The following is a 23,507-nucleotide window of genomic DNA, read 5'->3' on the forward strand; positions in this document are numbered from 1 at the left end:
AGAGTTCAAAACCGATTTAGATTCAAAAATTGGCTTACACAATTCCGAATTGAAAACAATTCTGAAATCTGCATATTATAATTGACCTTCACCCATTTTCTCCCCCTCCCAGATACAACCTCATTGATTTCCAATAGACAGAAATATGAGATAAACGTATCTGGGAGGTACTGGATAAGTCGCCTCGTAAAACATGGACCAGTATCCCAGTGGCAGTATTCTTTAGGCCGCTGCCACACAGCCAACACTTGAGTAAGATCAATTGAGAGAGGTGATGGAAGGAATAAAGATGGATGCCGAGAAACCGGCAGCACCACATGGGCTGGTGGTGACCAAAATAAGAGATCTATAATGGAACTTCAAAGTTTCAATAAGAACTTAAATTTTGGGCTGAATAAAACGAACTTCAGCACATTGATTATGTTGATTAAGTTGTGTTCGGCCTTTTCAACGTGATTTTAGGTTGCTTGGGTAACAATCCTTCCTTCATTCCTCATAGCCTACTAGGACGTGGCCGGCGCCATTATTGATCATTTTCAATGGGAGAGCATGAGTGTTGTGCATTGGGAATGAACTGCTAGTCCCAAGCACCATTCTTTTGGGCCTTGTACAAAACTGATGGCCTCGATCACTCACGGCGGAATCACCATTGGCGAGGTAGAACTAATCAAATAAGTTATCTGAAATTTTAAATGAATGATCATACCTAAGCACATGAGTAGTCAACTAAGCTAAGCTAGCAAAGCTTAATGGAAATCATTAATCTTTCAAGGCGTTGAAATTTTTTATATTTCAGAATGACAAAAAACTTTAAGAAAAAAATAAAGGAACCACATTCCATTCCACTGGAATTTTACAGGTGAAAATTTATAAATATGAATTACAAATCTTCAAAAAACTAAAGCGACCAAATATTTCAATTTTTCATTTCTGACAGAAACTGTTTTTTTTTCTCTTTTAAACATCTTCTATAAACACGCCGTACCGTAACCACTACAAAAATATCTTGATCAGTTCAATCCTGAGGAAGGCATGAAAAAATAGTAGATTTCTGTACAGAAAAATCATGAAGTTCAGTTAACCAAAGAAAATATGCTCAAAGCTCACTAATACGTTATATTTCATTGTCTGAAAATTTGAAAAGGATTGGTAAACTAATGATGCAATTTGAGTCGGGACAGGCCTCAAATAAAATTTATTAACAAAATCGAAGAAAAGATATTAGATCTATGTGGAATGATGAAAATTGTAGCTAAGTTATCTCAGAGAGAAAATCTTCAAAATAAAGAAACGGGGATTCTGTCCGGTTGAAGATTTTTCTTTACTAAAAACCAATCCCAAAATTAAGAACAAACGCCGAACCATAAACAACGCGAACCACGCGAAATTTCAACTTGTCCATCAACAACATATGATTCGATACACGAAAGAACGAACGATTATTCATCCAGCCAACCGATATGCATCCTGTGCCCGCGATTCTGGTGGTGCGAAAAGATGCATGCTTTCCCTCCTACTACAAACAACAATCACAACACACAGAACATCGCGCACACAAATGAATGAACTACGAGACGAGGCAACAAAGCTGCCGTTCTAAGTAGGTAAAGGACCGAGCAAGCAACATAAAGCAGAGCCGAACGAGAGCATATGTATGCTATGAGGGAGCAAAGCACTTTTTTATGCTGCTCGCCCTCGTTGTCTTCGTCGTCGTCGTCGTCCATCGCCGCACGATGATATGAGAATTGGCTTGGTTTGGTTTGGCTGGTCGATGGGTTAGGGTTTTCCTTGGCTCCGTTCTTCGGGATCGTTCACTCCCGCTTGTGTCGTCTTTCGGTAAGGACGTGTTGTGGTTCCGGCTCCTTCTTCGACAGGAACATCGTTTTCGGTCGAGAAGTATATCTCGCGTTTGTTTTGCGATCCGCGAGTATTAATTCGGTTTTTGTGTTTTTGTTTTAAATTTTGATTTTAAATCCGACGTATGTCACCACGTGTAGTTCGTTCCGTGAATGAAAAGTGCTGGCGTGTGGTCGATGCACATTTGGATTCTAGAGAAGCCGGTGTGCAGTGAATGAATCAACAAGTGTTCTGGTGTGTGGTTTGGAGCTGAAAATCAAAAGCTCCATCCATGGGAAGAATTTTCGACAGGCCCAAAATGACCGAATAAAAAGTGTAAAGTGAAGATTTTGATACCCTCCATTTGTTGATCGAACCCCGGCGACACGGATAATTGAGAACGAATCATTTAATTGAACCTAATTGAAGCCAATCGGCTCTGTGCGCGTGAGTGTCATTCGTAGTGCATTTCAACTCTCGTTTTGGTTTTGTTCTACCGGTTTGAATCAGAAGGGAAATTAACTCATCTGTCCAGTTTTCGGAAGTCAGAACAATATCCGGATTAAGAGTAACAACAATGGCCGAGGAAAGTCTTCACGTGCCCGAATCGAACATCGATTACCACATCGTTCAGCTGTTCGAACGGTTGGAGAATCTGAGGCGAGAACCGGGCGGAGGGAAGTTGTCCACCACCCTTCAGGGACGCGTCAACATGCACAACGAGCTGCGAAGTCTCGAGTTCTGGAGGTAAGAATTGGCACGATTAATTATGCATCCTTACATGCTACAGGCTGAAAGCTGCCAGCATCGATTCCGATCACGTTATTTCAAACATGAGTGATTTTTTCCTGGATAAAACACCCGGCATTTGCTGTAGAATTGGGTGAATTGGGACAGTTTTTGGTTTTTGAATCAAAATTGTTATAGATTTATTGTAAAGCATATATGTGGTGCATAAATTTAGGAGAAAAACATGAAAATACTGTTCTAATTTCTAGTTTTTAAAAAAAATGTTTTTGAATACCATTTTTGTTCCGACTCACCCTATTTAACGGTACCGACTCATGCTGGCGAATAGATGAAATGGAATGGATATGTCAGCACTGATAAATGCGATCCAGATGTGAGCGGAGGATTGTGTTTGTTCTAGATTAGAGCGATCAAATATTTATGAATCGCAGTCGTTGGTGTTGGAAGTGAATCATTAGAAAGTTCATATACAGGACTGGAAATACTTCGACATTTTTGAGTCTCCCTCAGCATAGAATTGCACCAAGTCTCGAAAAAGAAACCGCAAATTTTACTGTGTTGCTACTTTTCGTCGTCGACTCCATCTCAATCAATACGGAAATCAAAATGCAAACATTGTGGTCCGATAAATATGTTTGAACTTGCTGAATGGCATCAAATTTCGAAGAAGTGTTGTGGTTTAAGTTGGAGGTCAACCAATAAACTTAACTAGAAATCTAAGAATTAGAAATGATATTATTGAATCCGCAGTAAAGTTTTTCCGCTCTAAAATTATCATCGCCTAATTGAAAGAACATACGAAAAATAACATTTGAAACTAAAATAAATATCATAATAAACCAAAACATGTCAATCTTTCGAAGCCCATTGAAAAGAACAAGCTGTCAATCAGAAATACTAAATCAGCATTTTGTAGAGGTCTAAATTGATCTGAATTCATAGTGAGAACCAGAATTCCGACTAAGAATTCAGAATTCAGAATTCAGAATTCAGAACCAGAATTCAGAATCAGAATTCAGAATCAGAATTCAGAATCAGAATTCAGAATCAGAATTCAGAATCAGAATTCAGAATCAGAATTCAGAATCAGAATTCAGAATCAGAATTCAGAATTCAGAATTCAGAATCAGAATTCAGAATTCAGAATCAGAATTCAGAAACAGAATTCAGAATCAGAATTCAGAATCAGAATTCAGAATCAGAATTCAGAATCAGAATTCAGAATCAGAATTCAGAATCAGAATTCAGAATCAGAATTCAGAATCAGAATTCAGAATCAGAATTCAGAATCAGAATTCAGAATCAGAATTCAGAATCAGAATTCAGAATCAGAATTCAGAATCAGAATTCAGAATCAGAATTCAGAATCAGAATTCAGAATCAGAATTCAGAATCAGAATTCAGAATCAGAATTCAGAATCAGAATTCAGAATCAGAATTTAGAATCAGAATTCAGAATCAGAATTCAGAATCAGAATTCAGAATCAGAATTCAGAATCAGAATTCAGAATCAGAATTCAGAATCAGAATTCAGAATCAGAATTTAGAATCAGAATTCAGAATCAGAATTCAGAATCAGAATTCAGAATCAGAATTCAGAATCAGAATTCAGAATCAGAATTCAGAATCAGAATTCAGAATCAGAATTCAGAATCAGAATTCAGAAACTGAATTCAGAATCAGAATTCAGAAACAGAATTCAGAATCAGAATTCAGAATTCAGAATCAGAATTCAGAATCAGAATTCAGAAACAGAATTCAGAATCAGAATTCAGAATCAGAATTCAGAATCAGAATTCAGAATCAGAATTCAGAATCAAAATTCAGAATCAGAATCAGAATTCAGAATCAGAATTCAGAATCAGAATTCAGAATCAGAATTCAGAATCAGAATCAGAATTCAGAATCAGAATTCAGAATCAGAATTCAGAATCAGAATTCAGAATCAGAATTCAGAATCAGAATTCAGAATCAGAATTCAGAATCAGAATTCAGAATCAGAATTCAGAATCAGAATTCAGAATTCAGAATCCGAATTCAGAATCAGAATTCAGAATCAGAATTCAGAATCAGAATTCAGAATCAGAATTCAGAATCAGAATTCAGAATCAGAATTCAGAATCAGAATTCAGAATCAGAATTCAGAATCAGAATTCAGAATCAGAATTCAGAATCAGAATTCAGAATCAGAATTCAGAATCAGAATTCAGAATCAGAATTCAGAATCAGAATTCAGAATCAGAATTCAGAATCAGAATTCAGAATCAGAATTCAGAATCAGAATTCAGAATCAGAATTCAGAATCAGAATTCAGAATCAGAATTCAGAATCAGAATTCAGAATCAGAATTCAGAATCAGAATTCAGAATCAGAATTCAGAATCAGAATTCAGAATCAGAATTCAGAATCAGAATTCAGAATCAGAATTCAGAATCAGAATTCAGAATCAGAATTCAGAATCAGAATTCAGAATCAGAATTCAGAATCAGAATTCAGAATCAGAATTCAGAATCAGAATTCAGAATCAGAATTCAGAATCATAATTCAGAATCAGAATTCAGAATCAGAATTCAAAATCAGAGTTCATAATCAGAATCAGAATTCAGAATCAAAATTCTGAATCTGAGTTCATAACTTAGAATGCAGAAAATCGAATTCCTAAATCAAAATTTTTATTCGAAATGAATAAATCTTATTCAGTTTTCATTATCTGGTCTTGAATCAACTTACAGATGCAGTTTTCAGTTTAATTTTTATAAAATTCATCATCATTTTTTTCCTCAGCATCTTTTAAGAGTAAATTGTGTTTTTTTTCTTCAACATCTTTTAAGAGCAAATTGTGTTTTTTTTTTGGTTTACCAAAACTATTTAGACATTTTCGAGCTTTTTTATTGTTGATCAAATTACAAATTGCAAGAAATGATACCTGAATTCAAATTAAGAAAAAGATTAGATTTAGTTTAAATTTTACATAGGAAATCAGGACTTCCGATTTTAAACTTACTTCCGGCAATGTACTTGACTGTCACAAGTCTGTGTTCTGGTGTCAGTTTATTTATCGGAAAGTCGCACTTCAAAATATAAACAACTTAAACTTACTAACATAGGTAATCTCATTGGTTTGTGAAAGCTCCTAAAGTTTAAAAAGCAATACTTCCAATACTTTAACGCCTTCGGGTATGCAAAACAAGTGTTTCGGATAACCGATAATCAATCAAATAGTTTGGCACTTTTAGCCTGCGAAGTTTGAAAGCGCATTGAAATTTGATTTAGTCGAATTTAGTTTCAAGGTACACATCTTTTCTCCGAAAAGGGCTAATAAGCTTATCTTACCTCCCAAATTTTGTTAACCTCCATTAAAATTGAAGGGAGGTGTTAAAAATTTCATAATAAGAAAAGCAGCATCGTAATTTGGAATTTTAAAATTTTCTTTAAACTTGATTAAGCCAACTTTATTACGAGAGTGCCTTCCCATGAACTAGATATTAATGTTGAATAGACTATCATTGAAAATCTAATTACAAAGCAATTTAAAATTTTCAATTAACAAACTTTTTCGTTTTCCCACTTCTAGATCGATAACCTCGGAGTGTTTGGCGTCGTTTTTCTACGTGTTCATCGTGTGCGGTGCGGCGGCCGGTGCCGGTGTTGGCGCTAGCGTATCCTCGGTGCTGCTGGCTACGGCGCTGTCTTCCGGCTTTGCCGTGACCGCCCTCACCCAGTGCTTCCTGCACGTATCAGGTAATAAATTGCTTCGACGGGACGGTTACCTACTTACTTACTTATGTATTTCGCGCCACTTTGGTTTAAAACACAGGCACACAAATTATAATGACTGGCAACGGGCAATAGCGCACCGGCAATTTAAGCCCCAAATTGCCCAAGCAAAGAGGCAGATAGAGTGGGGGTGGGACATTCCGGCGCTCTTAATGGTTCTAGTGGGGAAATCTCGGACCCGGCCCGAGGCGGATAAAAACGGGCGAGAAAAGCGGATTTTCCCAGGCGTTCGGATTCTGGGGAATATCAGGTGGGATTTCTGAGGCTCGCACATTTTACTGCCGTCCTGTCCTTTTTTTTTCTCGGTGGTGTTGTTTTGCTTCACCCGGAACAATCATTACCCGCACTTTGTGCTGGGCGACAGAGGGAGAGATTAAAGATTTTGTAGCCTTAATTTATTCATTTTTGAGTAGAAAGGAACGTTTGGCCACAGTAGTGACACTGTGAGAAGCATAATCAAGCTGTTGGGATTTTCCGGTTTTATTAATATCGGTTTATGTTCCGTAAAGTTCCTTTAATTGTAAAGTACGTGCGGGAGAGATTGGTAAGGTAGTGGCATTTCGAGCAGCTGCAAAAATATTTCAGATGGATGGGGAGTACGCTTTTGCCATGACCCAGGAAATTATTGCGTACGAAAGAGTGATAAAAGTTTGGCACGAAAGTTGGCTGCTTTCCAAAATTTGAGCTGCCATGCCGGCAGGGTTGTAGCCTGAAAACCGCAAATTTGACAAATAACCTTTATTTTTCTGAATATTTTGATAACGTTTCCAGATGAAATTTCGAAAATTCGGAACTTTTGAATAATTCTTCAAATATGCTACTTCAGGACTTGATCCCTGAGTCAAGAATATCTTCAGAAGCAACTTTCTCAAAAGCAGGTCATCTACCCACTCAATAGCCGGGGTCCTTCGTTGGGGCCATCAATGTCAGGAGGCTCAAAATTTGAGCACTGGACGCATCAGAGACATCCAACTTGAACGTGAACTCCAACGTGTAGTAAAACAACTGAGTCAAAAAAAGGCACAAAAAACAACGAGCAGCAATGTTTCATGAACCCTGTAATTATGCTATCCTTGCGCAGCATTCATCCATTGCTCAATGCTCCCGAAAGCTCACCCAAACGACCCTTATTATAATGTGGATGTAACCTGTTTCGGGTGTTTTTTCCCCCATTCGATGGACTTGTCGGGCGAAGTTGTTTTGTTAATTTTTGTTGTTTTTTCCCATCCATTGGTTTTCCGAAACGCCAAAAAAAACCGGCCGAAAGTCGTGGAAAGTCGCTATCAGTCATTATCATAATCGTCAAATTTCGAACATGAACATGAGACATCAGGTAACGGTACTTTGTCCCCCATTACTTATACTTCTCGAACGAGGTTACATCACCACTTCCAGTAGCAATAAGTCATAGGGTTAGTTGCCCTACTTTAGACCCTTTAAGCGGTGGTTTTTAAATAATCACGCTTTTCTCATAAACAAACGGGAGCTTTCAATCTTTCAAGAAATTTATTTCTAGTCCATTATCTTATCTACAAGTTTCAAAAAGAATTTTCAACATAGGTTTCGCCTTTATTGAAAGATTTGCATAGATATTAATGATCAAAATTTCCATCTTTGAACCTATTGTTCCTATTTTGGTTCTGTACTGATACCTTTAATTGGACCTATAGCAATAATTTTTATAAAATGTATGATTTTGCGAAAATAAATAAACAAGTTCATTAAAAGTGTAATCTTTAATTAAATATTACCATAAAAAAGTATTACAGCTTTTTAACGACTAAAAAATTTTACATTTCTGTCATGAATATTTTAAACACTTTTACTCCCCGTCAGATCTATTGGCAGAAAAATAGCTGAAACTTTTATATGTCTACTAACTTATAGTTTATTTACGTAAAGCTAACAAAAAATGTAAGAAATGTTCAATATTGGTTCTGAATTATGCCCCAATTAAAAATTCGCACCTTTGTTGATTTGTTTGGTATTCACACAAAGTTTTTGTGATGTTAGGTCTAAAAATGGAACATCAAAGTCAAAGTCTCCTTTATTTGGACCCTTTAAAAATTTTCCGAGTTTTCCATTGATTGTCATTTATTTTAGGAAAAATAGGTAGTCTGGTTCATATTCTCCATGTTAAAAGTAATAACTCTTTAAACTTTGGCTTGGACACTAAAAAAACGTAATTTTTTCTAATTTCCTTTCATTTCTCAAAACGCGTCCCACTAATTGAGCTGTCTAATTCACAACTGAATAGGAGGCACATATTTAAAAACGTTGAAAATTTTATCAGAAAGACTTTTTATGGCAAAAAGCGGCATGGAAGGATTCAGGAAGAATAAGAGTTCATTTTGCACATAGCAGTATCTTTATCCTTTGCAAGCAAAATGAATTATTTACATTTTTCGGCATTTTAGGACTAAAGTAGGCTCTAGGACCAAAGTAGGAGCACTCACCCTATATGGAACCGATTCAATAGCTCGGAATTCACCGGGGAAAGCATCTAATCACCCAAGCTAAAGCCTGGCTGCCGTCAAAGGCCCAGGAGATTTATTCATTCCAAGAATTTTGATTGCAAAATGCTCTTCGTCTCAAAGTTAGTAGAATCCTGCAGGCACTAGGCGGAAATGCCGATCGGAAGTAGCTAGCTAGCTAGGTAGATTGCACAATTCCAGTGTTCCTACTCTTCAGAAAGTTCAAGAGCCCAAAGATAAATCTTCAATTTTCCTTCTCTCTGTTTATGCACGATTTTCCGGCGGCAGCTTTTCCCGCCTAAGATTGGTGGGCTTCCCCCTTTTTTGCAGATTTTCGCGTGCAATGCTTTTCTGCTTTCTTGAAAAATGTTTCGGTTGGCTTGGCGGGGGATAAGCTCGCATAAATGAGTGAACTGTAAACAGAGTGATTCCTTGAAGCTAAACTTACTTCTGCTTTTTAAAGCTTCCTTTAAGACAACTTCATCTCCGTAAGTTCCCGTTTGAATCTGGAAAATCAGGATTTTGAATATTTGATTCTGAATCCTAAATCCAGGATCAGAATTAAGGAGTCCAAATTTGATTTTTTATGTTTATTCGGAGAACAGCCTATGGGTTGCTTTTTACACTCAGACATAGATGGCGTTGCGCTCCCATAATGTTTCGTTTGGGCCAGGTCTGAACGCCGGTGTAAAAATAGTAAACATTCAGGCGTTTACTGAGGGGTTTGATTGATGTTTGACTGACGACTTCCATCTCAATATCTTTCAATGCTCAACTTATGATGGTCAGTTTTAAAGTTAGACGATAATTTGCTGCAAAATAACAGTGATTAAACCTGTGTATTTAAATCAAAGAACCTCTAACAAAGCATCTCTAATCCTTTTTCCCCTCTCTTATCGCACTTCCAGGAGCCCACATCAACCCGGCGGTGACCATCTCGTTGGCAGTGACCCGGCAAATATCTCCCCTGAGGGCAATCCTCTACATGGTGTCCCAGTGCGGTGGTTCAATAGCCGGTGCAGCCTTGCTCTACGGGTAAGTTTTTTTTGTCTTTTTAAATTTTTTTTCTTCCTTCAAACGACGAGTATGCAACATCCAAATTGCTCATTTCCTTCGTGATCCAACCAAGTCACTCGCTCGAGGGAACCGTATTATTTAGAAGAGAAAAAAAATCCTGCAAAGACATTTTCCCACTGCCAAAGGCGAGGGGGGCGCGAATGGGGCTAAGATCAAAGTCGCAGCAAAGTGCAGTCAACTTCAGGCGCTGCTGCAGCAAATTTTGTCGGTTCAGCGCATTTTTGAGTTGTTGCACTTTTCCCGAAGGCTTCAGATTTCCTAAGTTGAAACGTAGGCCGCCCCAAAGTCAGCGCTTGATGAAAATTTACGGGGTCCGGCATAATAAGAAACTCGTTCCGCTGCAGGCCAACCGGCCTGGAGCGAGCAGGTGATACCGAAAAATTTTGAAGATTCTGTTTTGCTGCTGTCTCGGCTGATGGCCGAGAAACATGATGGCCTGCAAATGAAGGTCCCGGGTTGAGGTAAAGGTCTGAACCTCGACCAGCATGTTAGCGACGAAGACGACGACGTGTGCCGCGTGGCGATGCGTGAGCTTTTTTTTTGTTTCTGATGATGAGGAACTGAGGAAATCCTGAGGAACCCAAAATTAAAACCCATTTTATGCGGGGCTTCGATGCGATCTGCTGCAGGAATAATTTTATCTTCTCTGTGTTGAGTTGAGGGCCCATTTGAGTCTAAGGGTCCAGCACCGAACGCCTAAGTGTAGCTATCTTTCGAATTTTGGTTCCTTCAAATGTCGTAGCCGAATGACCACAGCCGAGCGCAGGATAATAACAGGAATTTGATAATCAACGCGAAATTTGTGCCCGGACACTTTTCTCGCTCGTTCTTCCTTTTTTGTTGAGAATCAAATAAAGTTTCAAAGGCTAATTTGGGGGGCCTTGCTCTTAGGGTGCGGGACAAATTAAGTTGAACCCTGTTTCCGTTCGCCTCGGATTTATGGGGGGAAAATTTGAAGGTCACTTTTTGCTCGTAATGTGAAGTCGCATACTCATGGTACTGAAATTCAATGAAAACTATTATTTACAGACCAAAAATTGGCTGGTGTCAGTTTTATGAGCACATTGTTAAAATGTCATTCCATTCCCATTCCCATCCCACTCCCATCCCATTCCCATTCCATTCCCATTCCATTTTCATTCGATTCCCATTCCCATTCCATTCCCATTCCCATTCCATTCCCATTCCCATTCCATTCCCATTCCATCCCAATCCATTCCCATTCAATTCCCATTCCAATTTCCATCCCATTCCCATTCATTACTATCAACGACAAAGAAAGATGAAAACAAAACCGCCGGCAATCTTTGTGAGAGGTAAAAAAACGAAAGACCTGACATCATTTGTTACTATATTGACATTTTAGGTTGCTATTTAGGTTGCAATACGATAGTTTAAGGTAATTTCTTAATCACTTTGCAAGAAAATCATCGGAAAATCTTACTTTCGATGCAAGGTGCAATTTCTAATATCAATTGGTTTGTTCTCAAGACGTGTTCATTGATCAATTCAAATATCAGTAAAGGAACTGTTTCATACATTTCCTGCAAGCTGTCCAGTGTATCCCCTCTACTGTGTTCAACCAAACAGTTAGCTTGACTCCTTTTTTCAAGAGACCTTCTAATCTCGTTTTTCTATTTCAAGCTGTCCAATAAATATGTTCTCACTTTTGGCTTAAAGTATTTACTCAATCCGTTATCACGACTCGCTAAGTATTGTATTCTTTTATTTTTGTTCATTCAAATGAAATGAAATTTTAAAGAAATATTTTAGTATAAAGCCCTATATACTATCGATACATTTTAAAATTCGTTCTTATCTCAAGCTGTCCTTCCAACTCGCTTAGTTTCCAATAAAATGCAATACCTAAATAGTCCTTCCCAATTTATATGTATCATTTTTTTCAATTATGCATTTTTATCACTTTTTGTTTACTAACACTAACGATGTTGGAAGCTTGGATGTTTGGATTTCACAACTCTTGGACCCCGATTCAAAGCTAAGTGTCGTTTCATTTATTTTTTTTCCAATCCATTGCATAACACGTAAATTGATGTTTTTCATCTAAGCTTCCGCTAATTTATACAGAACTGAACAGAAACAAAACAACAGAAAATTTGACTAAAGATAAATCTTAAATGGCCCGGATGTATTTTAAGTCAAGATGGGTCATAGTTTTGATAATCCCGATTAAGAATATCTATGTTTAAAAATTGAGACGTTTGCCGACCTTTTTTTTCGTATACTGATATTTTAATCGTAAATTTTGCTATGATATTTGTGTTTAAATTGTCAATCAAAAACTTATCGAATTTTCATGTTCATTTATCAGCGCTTAACTTGTTGCAATTCAAGTCAGGATTTTCATAGAGAGCTCTCAAATAAAAAAAATCGGTTAAACGTCAACTTGATATGCCATTGGGTTAAACGACTATATAAAAGAATTATTTTTAAAAATAAATGTTTATACTTGGTAATAGTCGTTAACTTTATTTATCACCATTTAACCTAACATACTCCATGCCTGCTAATGAACTGAAAGCATTCTATAGAAACTTTATGAGTCAGGAAAACAAAATTTATTGTTCACCGTAACACTAGTCAAAAGTGTCTCCCAACCGATTCCTTTAACCCCTCTCCCAACCAAAATTATTTTGCTAGGATGCAGAGGTGACCTCGGTCCTAAAGCACAAATTAGATCTTTCATCCTTTCTCTTTCTTCCAACCTATCTATTGACTACTAGGACGTGGCCGGCGCCGTTATTGACGTTAAAAGAGAGAGCATCAGTTTTGTGCAGTGTGAATGAGCTGCTAATCCCAAGCACCATTCATTTGACCTCTGAATAAAATTGATGGCCTCGGTCAATCACGGAGTAGCAACCATTGGCGATGTGGAACTTGTTCTACTGAGCCACACCAGCGATCCTGGATCTCGAAATGATTGTTATCATAATTTGATTTTGGAACAAGTCATTCATACATTTTTTTCAACCATGCATTTCGGGTTTTACGGTTTAAGGTGGATGTGAGTAGTTAATCAAGCTAAACTAAGCTAAGCTAAATGCAATACCTAAATAGTCCTCTCAACACGCTTGAATTGGTTTTTATCAATACGTTTAGGCTGCCCTCTCCACTCGCCTTTTAATTTCTACCTATACTTGTAACACGCTCAAAAATTCTAACAATACTTAAAGACTGTCCTCTCAATTCGCGTTTCAAATTCCAAGCTGTTCTCCATTTCAATCGATTTCTTCAGGCTGTCCTCTCAACTCTCCTTTCAATTTTAAGCTGTCCTCTCAACTAGCCTAAAATATTTATCGATTTGTTCAGACTGTCCTCTCAACTCGCCTTTCAATTTCAAGCTGTCCTCTCAAATCGCTTGAAATTTTAATCGATTTTTTCAGGCTTTACTCTCAACTCGCCTTTCAGTTTCAAGCTGTCCTCTCAACTCGCTTGAAACTAACGTCAATATTTTCAGGCTGTCCTCTCAACACGCCTTCCAATTTCATGCTGTCCTCCCAACTCGCTTGAAACTTTTATCGATTTATTCAGGCTGTCCTCTCAACTCGCCTTCCAGTTTTAAGCTGTTCTCTCAACTCGTTTGAAATTCTCGTCAATGTGCACTGGCGATCCTTCCAACTCCGAGCATATCGTTTGGTTATGTGTGGTCCATCTAGCCGCCAGAGCGGATTTATTGGACTCCCTTCGGGCCCGAGGGAAATCACCCTACACCCCTGTAAGAGATGTATTAGCTGTGATAGACCTTGATTACATGTCCGAAATCTACCTTTTCTTAAAAGCTATCAACCTCTGTTTTTAAACAATCCTTTGCTATTTTTCCCTTTATCTATTCTAGTTCTTAACAATGAATTGTAAATACAAAAAAAAACTGACTTTGGCTCCTTAAAACCTTCGGTATGAGCCGTTTCAAATAAACGAATTATGAAAAAAATCCTTTCAACTCGCCATCCAATTTCAAGCTGTCCTTTCAACTCGCTTGAAATTGTTACTGTGATAACTAAAGGCACAACTAAAACACACGTGTGGGTTAATCTCCAGTTCTATATTTTCTGCTCAAGGACTATCAATGTATACATAGGTATGACTGAAACAATATTATATTAGTAGTAGTACGCTACCACATCTCCCTTCCAATACAAATACAAATTAATCACTCATGTCATAACCTGCGAATCTGGCAGGAGCCTTAATAACACGACGAGGTCTAGAGTTCAAAGATTCATAAGCAACCTCGGTTTGGCTTCCACTGATATGTCCAGAACGATGACCATCTGACAACTCAGCGCTATCTTGATGAACTCCATCGTCAGCGATATCGGGAACCGGCTGTGTTGCCTCTGCTAGATCTAAAATAGAAAGACTAAATTGATTTAGATGAATAATAGTTGACTAGAAGAAATGGTATACCGTTATTTGGATTCAATGGATTTTCAGTCGGAAAATCAGCTGGGATAGTTTTCTTAACATGACAGGAGTTCCGATCATACATCTTACCAGTCTTGGCATTTTGAACAGTTAATCTTGAACCTTGTTTACCGGTTACAATCATCCTATCTGGATTAAAAGTTGAACTTAATTTATTGCCCGAAAGCATATTTTTCATCAATACTTGATCTCCAATTTTAATCTGAGAAGGTACTGCATGACGTCGACTATCTTCGTTCTCTTTTCCTTTCAATTTCATTTGCTGGTCTTTATCTCTATAATCGGTATATTGTGGAGTAGATCCTATGTCATCAAGACATGGAAGTTTCGTTCTAATGTTACGACCGTACAAAAGTTCGCTTGGAGTTTTTCCGGTAGTACTATGAGGCGTAGAATAATACATGTTCAAGTAAATCGATAGATCTGTCTTCCAATCTCTATTTAACGCCTGACTAATTTTCAACCTCTTGAGAAGCGAGCGATTTTGACGTTCGACGAGGCCATTTTCCTGAGGCCAGTACGGCGTTGTTCTGTTCAAAAAGATTCCTCGATTCTTACAATACTTTTCAAATTCCGTACTTATAAATTGGCGCCCGTTATCCAACGTAATAGTGTGAGGATAGCCCAACCTAACAAAAATCCGTTCCAGTCTCTCTACCGTCTCACCAGCTGTTATTTTCCGCAATATTTCGACCTCCTTGTATCTACTGAAGTAGTCAATCACAACTAGTAGATAATCGCCAGAAGGTAAAGGGCCCAAAAAATCTATTGCCAAATCCACCCACGGAGCAGTAGGCAAACTGCGCCGTTGCATAGGCTCTGGACGATCAGGACGACTGACTAAACGACAACCTTCACATGAATCTACAATTTTTCCTATGGCATCATCCATGCCTGGCCACCAACAAGTGTATCTTAAACGCTGCTGCATCTTTGTACGACCGGGATGTCCTTCATGGCCTAGTTGCAACATTCTCCGTCGGAGACAAACTGGTATGATAAGCTTAGATCCTCGAACCACAAGATTTCCTTCTTTCCCTAGCTCATTACGAAAAGCATAATATGGCTTCAAAACCTCCGATGAGTAGTTCCATATTCCTCGATCTAGACAATCTCGGAGTTCCATCAACTCGGGATCATGCTCAGACGCAGTTTCGAGTTCACCGATGTCGATAGCAGCTAATTCAAACACACTGTTGATATAAACGGTCGAATCTGGGTCAAACATCTCAACATTTGAAGGTTGTGAGAGACGAGAAAGTGGATCGGCAACTGTGTAACTGAATGCCTGCAGCCGAAGAACCCATCGCTCAATCCGTAGGCATGGGGATGAAGTTGCCGAAAAGATCGTTTCCAATGGCCGATGATCTGTTTCTAATTCAAAATGAATCCCAAGTACATAGATCTGAAATCTCTCTACCGCCCATACAAGAGCCAGCGCTTCTTTTTCTGTCTGCGCATATCTGCATTCAGTATCCGTGAGACTCTTGCTAGCATACGATATAACCCTTGGTTGACCCTCAAAAAATTGCAGCAATACCGCCCCCAAACCTACTGGCGAAGCGTCTGCTACGATTCTTGTTTGAAGTTTCGGGTCAAAATGAGCAAGCTGTTCTACTTTACTAATGCAACCAATCAATTTATCAAATGCTTGTTGATGTTCAATTTCCCATTTAAATACTGCCTTATTTCTCGTTAGTTCACGTAGTGGGGATGAGGTCGTGGCTAGATCTGGGATAAAAGCTCCAACATAGTTGATCAGTCCTAAGAAACTACGAGTTTCTTCACAAGTTGATGGTGCCCGAAAACTTTTTATTGCTTCCACCTTGGATAGAGATGGTGACATTCCATTTCGATCGAAAATGTGTCCAAGAAATTCTATCTGAGGAAGCTTAAAAGCGCACTTCGTGTGGTTCAAAAGAACGTCATATTTCCGAAACTTTTCCAGTACAAAATGTAATGAAGAATCATGTTCATCCGCAGATTTCCCGGTAACAATAACATCATCAATAAAGTTAACCGTATTATTACAATCTGATAGAATTTGTTCCAGTATTTTCTGGAACATCTCAGGAGCGCAAGAGATTCCAAAATTTAAACGCTTGTATCTAAAAAGACCTGTTTTCCAACAAATTTATTTATATAATCATTCGCACCATCATTTATTTATTTATAAATTTAATATATTAAGCTTACCTTTGTGCGTGATAAACGTAGTCAATGGTTTGCTTTCATCGTCCAGCGCCAGTTGATGAAAAGCGTCCTTTACATCCAGCCGGGAAAAGAATACCGCCCCATTCAACTTCCAACGGATATCTTCGATGGTAGGAAGAGGGTGTGTCTCGCGCAAAATTGCTTTGTTGAGTTGTCTCATGTCTATGCAAAGACGGATATCGCCACAGTCCTTTATCACCACTACCAAGGGGGACACCCATGAACTAGGTTCGGAAACTCTCTCAATAATATCTTTGGAGAGAAGATCGTTTAATTTGTCTTCAACCCGAGTTAGAATCGCAAATGGAAGTCGTCTCAACCTTTGAGCAACCGGTTGGACTGATTTATCAACAGGTATGTGAATTTTGAAACCTCGTATCGAAGGGAATGATTTACAGCATTCAACATGATGTACCGGTGCATTTTGACTAGGCAAACCTACATGTAACACACCAAGTAATTTCGCTGTTTCCTTTCCCAGTAGCGGTTGGGGCCCATCATGTACAATGTAAAATCTAGCGACAGATTTCAATTCATTCTCGCCGTCACGAATGATCACCTCTGCGTCAAACATACCGTTCACAACAAGACAATCTTTTTGCGCATACGCTCTGAATTTCCGATCGGGTGGCCGTAATTGCCCGATCAATTTAACTCCATGTCTATTCATGATGTCCCACGTCTTATCGTCGATGATGTTCGATTGTACTCCAGAATCTATTTGCATTTCGATCAAAGTGCCGCCAACTTGTACCCAAACCAGTTCATCGAGATCACTATTCGATGTTACCATTTCGACCAATTCCACTTGACAGTCATCTTCATCATCGATTGCATGAAGCCGCTGAGATTGAAAGGGTTTCGGTCGTGAGTAAAGCCCACGCTTATATGGTTGTTGATAAATTCCTCGATTTCGGTTTTCCGACGAAGTTGGACCGAAAGACCTCTTAGGTGCTCCGCGATTAGATTGTGCAAATGGCCTTCCAACTCGTTTGAAGCTCTGATTAAATCGTTCCGGGCAACGTCTATGAAAATGTCCCAACTTATTACATAAAGAACACGTTTTACCAAACGCTGGACAATATCGAGGGTCCTGATGTTCCCTACCACAGTTCTCGCATAACACCTTAATCATTTGAACGTTCACTGCTTCTTGGAAGTTAGCTGGCTTTGAAATTCCTTGACTTACAATCTGACTGCTGGCTGCTCTAGTGGATTCGTACGCATTTATGTGCTTAGTGACCTCTTCCATTGATAGACTTTTCTCTTGTAACAAGCGTTCCCTCAACGGCGCGGGTACCACTCGCAAAATTTTATCAATTACTGCAATTTCCGAACTTTCAGCTGCATCTTTGCCGAAATTGCACTTTGATGCATAAGCTTGAATGCGCATAAGAAACTTCCCCAAGGGTTCATCAGTTTCCTGCGAAATACTCCAGTACTCAAACCGTTCATGTGCCTCGTGTCGTTGAGGGGCAAAATAATCATCCAATTTCTGGATAGCCACCAGATACGGATCGACATCTTTTTCCTTGTCTTCTTCGACATCTGCTCCCGGAATGTTGAAAAATATTTCTTGAAGCTCAAAACCACCGTGAGCAAGAAGCATATCCTTTGCTTCGGATGGTTCATTTATCTTCGAAGCCCGAAGACAAATTTGAAAACCTCGCTTCCAAGTAAGCCATTTATTCCGACGTTCATTTATCGGTATATCAGCACACGTAAACGGTGGCAATCCAGCCAACAGTTTGCTGTCCATTCTAAAACAAAAAAAAAACGACTTTTTTTATTTTTTTTTAAACATCTCGATTCCACAAAATTTCGTTTAAATTTACCTTAGCAAAAAAATTCCAAGATTTCTCAATCGTTTCCGAATTCCTTTAACCCGTTAGGATTTCCTGATTAAGGCCGCGATCCTGGTGCGGTTATCCTTAATCTACCAGACTTTCTTTCAAGGCCGCGATCCTGGTGCGGTTATCCTTGACTATCAACTGAGATTTTACTTTACCAAGGCCGCGATCCTGGTGCGGTTATCCTTGCCTATCAACTGGGGTTTTACTTTACCAAGGCCGCGATCCTGGTGCGGTTATCCTTGATATCCCAGCTGACACCGTTTAAAAGGCCACGATCCTGGTGTGGTTATCCTTTATAAACTTGACCGCTAACCTGCCGCGGTTCTTAGTACTGCAAATCCTGGTGCAGTCTTGTTTTTCTCACTTTATTTACTATCCGCTAACCTGACGCGGTATCAAACCACTGCATAGCCTGGCGCAGTATCTGGTTTGTTTACATTTATCGCAGTCTGTGCTAGTCCGCACCAAAACGCAACCAACTTCTTGCGATGTTTACTTTTGCGTACTTTGCGATGTTTTTATATAGCTTTTGCTATTGATGAAAGAAAAATATCACGTGTTTTTGTAGTTTTTTTCGATGACCAATTTCCAACTTACCGATGCTTTTTCCGCTCACTTGCGAGATTCTTCTTACAATTCCTACTTTCCGCAACTATATGAATCGTTCACCAGGAACGAAAAATCCCGGCTCGTCGCCAATTTGTGATAACTAAAGGCACAACTAAAACACACGTGTGGGTTAATCTCCAGTTCTATATTTTCTGCTCAAGGACTATCAATGTATACATAGGTATGACTGAAACAATATTATATTAGTAGTAGTACGCTACCACAGTTACCAAAACGCTCAGGCTGTCCTCTCAACTCGCTTGAAACTAACGTCAGTATGCTCAGGCTGTCCTCTCAACACGCCTTCCAATTTCAAGCTGTCCTCTCAACTCGCTTGAAATTGTAAACATAATAATGCAGACCTTGCGACTAGTTTGACATATTTATTATTTAAGCTCTCTTCTCAACGGCCTTGAAAATAAATCTGAATTGTGATTTTCTTCCAGTCCAGTTTCGGCATTATTCCCGAATGGAACATTGCCTTTTTTCCACTTTGACCGAAATAGCTTCCGAAAATCTTCCAACAGTGTTGCTTTTTCCCCAACAAGTTTTGAAATGTTTGATAATCTAACTACTCATTTTTCCCGTTTTTTGCAATGGTTTAATAATAAACTGTTTGGTTTTCAACCTCGTTTGATGAAAATTATTTCACGTGAATCGCATTTGTTGTTCTTTTTCGGTTCGCTTTTTTCTAATTTCTCGTTTTTTCTAAGCTACCTTTTCTAAATTACCTGTCACGGTCGCCAAATGTGCAGACCTGTCCGGAGCTCTGAAGCCCGGAAGTAGCACTGGTGGCCCTCCGAATCACTTACAGCCGCGGGAATCGCACGCACTACTCGGCTGGCCCGCTTGCTCGCCGACTGACTGACCGACTTGCATGCACGCTCGTGTCGAATGACGAAGTGTCGTTTTTATCCATTCACACACTAACATTGGTTGATTTTTTTATTGGAAGCTTCAATCAAATTCAGATCTTCAAAGAATTTGTATATCGGTCATCAGTTGCTAAAGTTTGAGCAGAAAAAGAGATTTTACCAATTTGAAATAACAAAGTAAGGCAAATTCCCATAAGAAATTGTGAGTCGTCGTTCGCCCTCTGCTAGGTCTAAAGGCACAGTTTGAGCCCCCAAGGTTTTGGAATCGGAAAAATCTTCTTTTTTGGACCTCCCTACTGTGCAAACATATATTTTGAGGCGATACGCTAAAAAAAAACAATTTCATTTCAAATCTCGAATATTGAAATAAATTGTTTCAGTCGTTTAACGTTTTCCATCAACAAATAAAATGCCCTCCGATAGGACATCGCAGTTAAGCACACGAGCGTGTATGTTTTCGTCACGAAGGAACGGTGGTGTTCTCTGTTGAGCCCAATTGTTCATCTCGAACCGGAAACGCGCTCTTCTTGAGCGATACTCCTTGTCATGTCACTGGTCTACATACGAAGAACCATCCGCAGTATTAATTATTTGCGTCGGCCACGTATAAGAATTCATCAACCCAGATAGTGTCCTTCACAGGGAAGCATCGCTTCAAGATGATTTAGAATGAGATGGGATGCATTGCTCCTTCACCGATTCTTGGTATTGTCCTCGAAGAGGAAACGGCCTAGGGCACACATAAACAATACCATTGCTGTTTGTTTAAACGGGAACAGGATGTGCTACCATGTCTTGAATTGAAGGAATCCTTTGCATCGTCGTCGTTTCTTAAGACCAAAATGAAATATCCCGAATAAAACAAGATGCGTTCCGGGATGCGCCCGTTTCGGTGCGAAGGACGATTTCGGAGACTGGTGGAAGCTTGAAGAATGCTGCCATGGTACTTATGGATCTTTTTGTGTCTAGGATTTTGTGTGTTTTCCCAAAGTATCGGTAGCGTTCTATTCAGCTCTTTGGTTGGACCCGCGCAGATGTTCCCATCTCCGATCCCATCTTTCTTTATTGGCGAAGTCCAGGCATTTTTCGGGGATTGTTTTGCGAACAAAAGAAGTTCGTCGGATCGTGTGAGAAAACGGAATCGGACGTTCGAGTGAGAAAGATGAATGGCTGGATGATAAACAAATAGAACGAATCGAAGTGTATGCCTATTCCTACATACGTGTATGCATGTAGAGTCCCGGAATAAAAGGATTTCCAGCAGCAGAACTAAAAGTGCGGAAAGTGAAATCTGTCATGTCACATGATTACGACACAAATGATGTGCAGCTGTAGCTGGCTGCCGGGGATTAAATCATCCGGCTCGGCTCTCTTTTCAACGGTTTGATATTTGAGTCACGCTTCAGTTTTTTTTCTCTCTTCTACGGGTTCAGTTTTGGTTCAAACAGAACTAAACGAAACGCTGCAGTTCTGATTAATTTCGTCTTATATAAATTTGGGACCCAGGTAGAGGAGCTAAGGTCCCGGTTCCGAAAGAGGGGAAAGAAGGAAGGTGGTGAAATCGAGTCTCAGTTTGCACCTGGCGTTTATTCGAACCGATTTCTTTCAACCCGTCCTCCTCTGTACGCGCCACCGGCCATTAAGACGAGAAGCGAAAAACGAATAAAAATTATCATATTGGAACAACGAAGTCATGAAGAGAGGCCAGCCGAAACCCTGTCAGAGTTGCCTTCTTAGGACGACGAACACGCGTGTGTTGGCCTCATTGGAAGCCACAGAAAGGCAGCCCCAGAGAGATCATAATTGCCGGGTGGCAGTCGTCAGCTCATCTCGCTCAACGAACTCCGAAAAAAAAATCCTTTCTCTGAGCTGTTATTTTCTTAGCCGACAGTTATGGCTTAAAAAATACGCGCGTTCAACAGCTGCCGTTGCTGGATTCCTGCAGACTACATCGGTTGTTATCCTATATCCAAAAGGAGCGTTCCAAAGGTTCCAAAACACAAAAAAATCAATCTCCTAGAAAGACTGCTGCAAGCTGCTTTTCGACTTTTTGAACGCTACCCGTACGTTCGTCGTCTTCCTAGAGCTCTGAATAGATTGGAAAATTGACCTGCTTTATGCCACCAGTCAGTCGTCCTCGGGTCACGGGCACAAAAAAAAAGGAAACTAAAAGATTTGTTCAGATTCCAGTAAATCAGACAAACACAGAGGATATAAAAAAACACATCTGCGTGGGTCTGTTTTCGAGAAGATAAACGACAACTGTTGCCTTTTGAGGGTGCAACAGGCGCATTTTTTCGCTTCTCGCATCATCCCTGGGCTAAGCCGCAAAGTACAGTTCTACACAACACACACTTTTCGAGCTGATTTTTCGTTGGAAATCTGCTGTTGCAATCTCAGATTTTCGTTTTTCTAGAAAACTCGAGACTCTCGTTTAGACGTTAAGTGATTTAGAGTTATTTCGACAGACTCTGGAATAGAGCTCAGCTAGATGTCTTCGAATTAATAGTGCTGCTGCTAACTCCCTTAGAACCGATCGAAACACACCTCGACCACTAAATCTAGTTTTGAGACAGCGATTGCCCATTCGCGTAGCCGCAAAGTGTCATCACACTGTTGAACCGATTAATCTACATTAGGAAGCGAAAACTTACTTCTAAGCGCATCGGGTCGTATTAGTATTGTATAAACTGCAACGACGACAGACGACACCCGACCAAGATCTACTCTCCCAAAAGTCAAAACAATCCGTCGATTAACGGCCGACGCGTGAGGTCCCTCGACGACGGAAAAACCACGATGATCAGCAACTCAACCAAACGGAATTGGAGTCGTGATTGTTTGGTAAACAATCGCCCACACCACACCGACTTAAAGAAACAAAAACTAAAGAAATTCTTCGCGCAAGCAAGAGGCTAATCAAAAAATCGCTTCTGCAGCTCGGGCACAAGGGAATTTGTTTTCGAAAAGTCAAAAGGGCCACCTGCCGAACACACGCGGGGCTCCTGGTCATGACAACAAGAAGCACCCGAGCCCAACGAAACGAAACCTGCTGCTTTGCCGCCATCTCGATGGCAACAGGTCGGACGTCCGGCTTCAACTCTTTTTTTCTGTTCTTTCTTGGTTTTGAAACGCAATCCCGGTCTTGCGGTCGGGCGTTGAGGCCGCATGGTCGACAGCGTTGACGTTATTTTTCCGTCGTTGCCACTCTGGGTGTTTCGATAACGAATAGGCTCGTTCGAAGGCACTTTTAAAGTTACAAGTTGATAGGTGCCTAATTCTCACATTTGAATTCTTTCAATGAAAGTCACTCCTCCTTGTTACAAAAATACAGCAAACACGGCACAACAGCAAACAAACTAAAGCATGACGCACGTTTTCAGTCAATAATGTTCTCGGTTGGGTGCTTCCGTTTTTGATATTGGGATGAATGGGCGGCCACTTAGCGGCTATTTGCTGCATTCCAGGAACTTTCCTACAACTGGAGCAAGTTACCAAGGACGCTGACGCCGACGCCCGACAATTGACACGAGTAACGCAGGAAGTGGAGCGGAGGACGATGATGTTGTTTGCGATTTTCGTCTGATAATTACTTC

At 39.7% G+C, this 23,507-nt stretch overlaps 1 protein-coding gene across 1 annotated transcript in view; it reads left to right on the top strand.

The window, feature by feature from the left end:
- Nucleotides 1–1,809: 1,809 nt before the first annotated feature.
- LOC129747439 (neurogenic protein big brain) overlaps nucleotides 1,810–23,507 on the top strand; it is a 54,067-nt gene continuing 32,369 nt past the window's right edge. Inside the window, exons 1-3 of the mRNA XM_055741668.1 lie at nucleotides 1,810–2,583; nucleotides 6,161–6,327; nucleotides 9,746–9,872. Of these exons, the coding sequence (XP_055597643.1) occupies nucleotides 2,414–2,583; nucleotides 6,161–6,327; nucleotides 9,746–9,872 (464 nt within the window). The 5' untranslated portion in view covers nucleotides 1,810–2,413. The remainder of the gene's footprint in view (nucleotides 2,584–6,160; nucleotides 6,328–9,745; nucleotides 9,873–23,507) is intronic.

This window comes from Uranotaenia lowii, chromosome 2 (genome assembly GCF_029784155.1).
Source record: "Uranotaenia lowii strain MFRU-FL chromosome 2, ASM2978415v1, whole genome shotgun sequence".
Lineage (NCBI taxonomy): Eukaryota > Metazoa > Arthropoda > Insecta > Diptera > Culicidae > Uranotaenia > Uranotaenia lowii.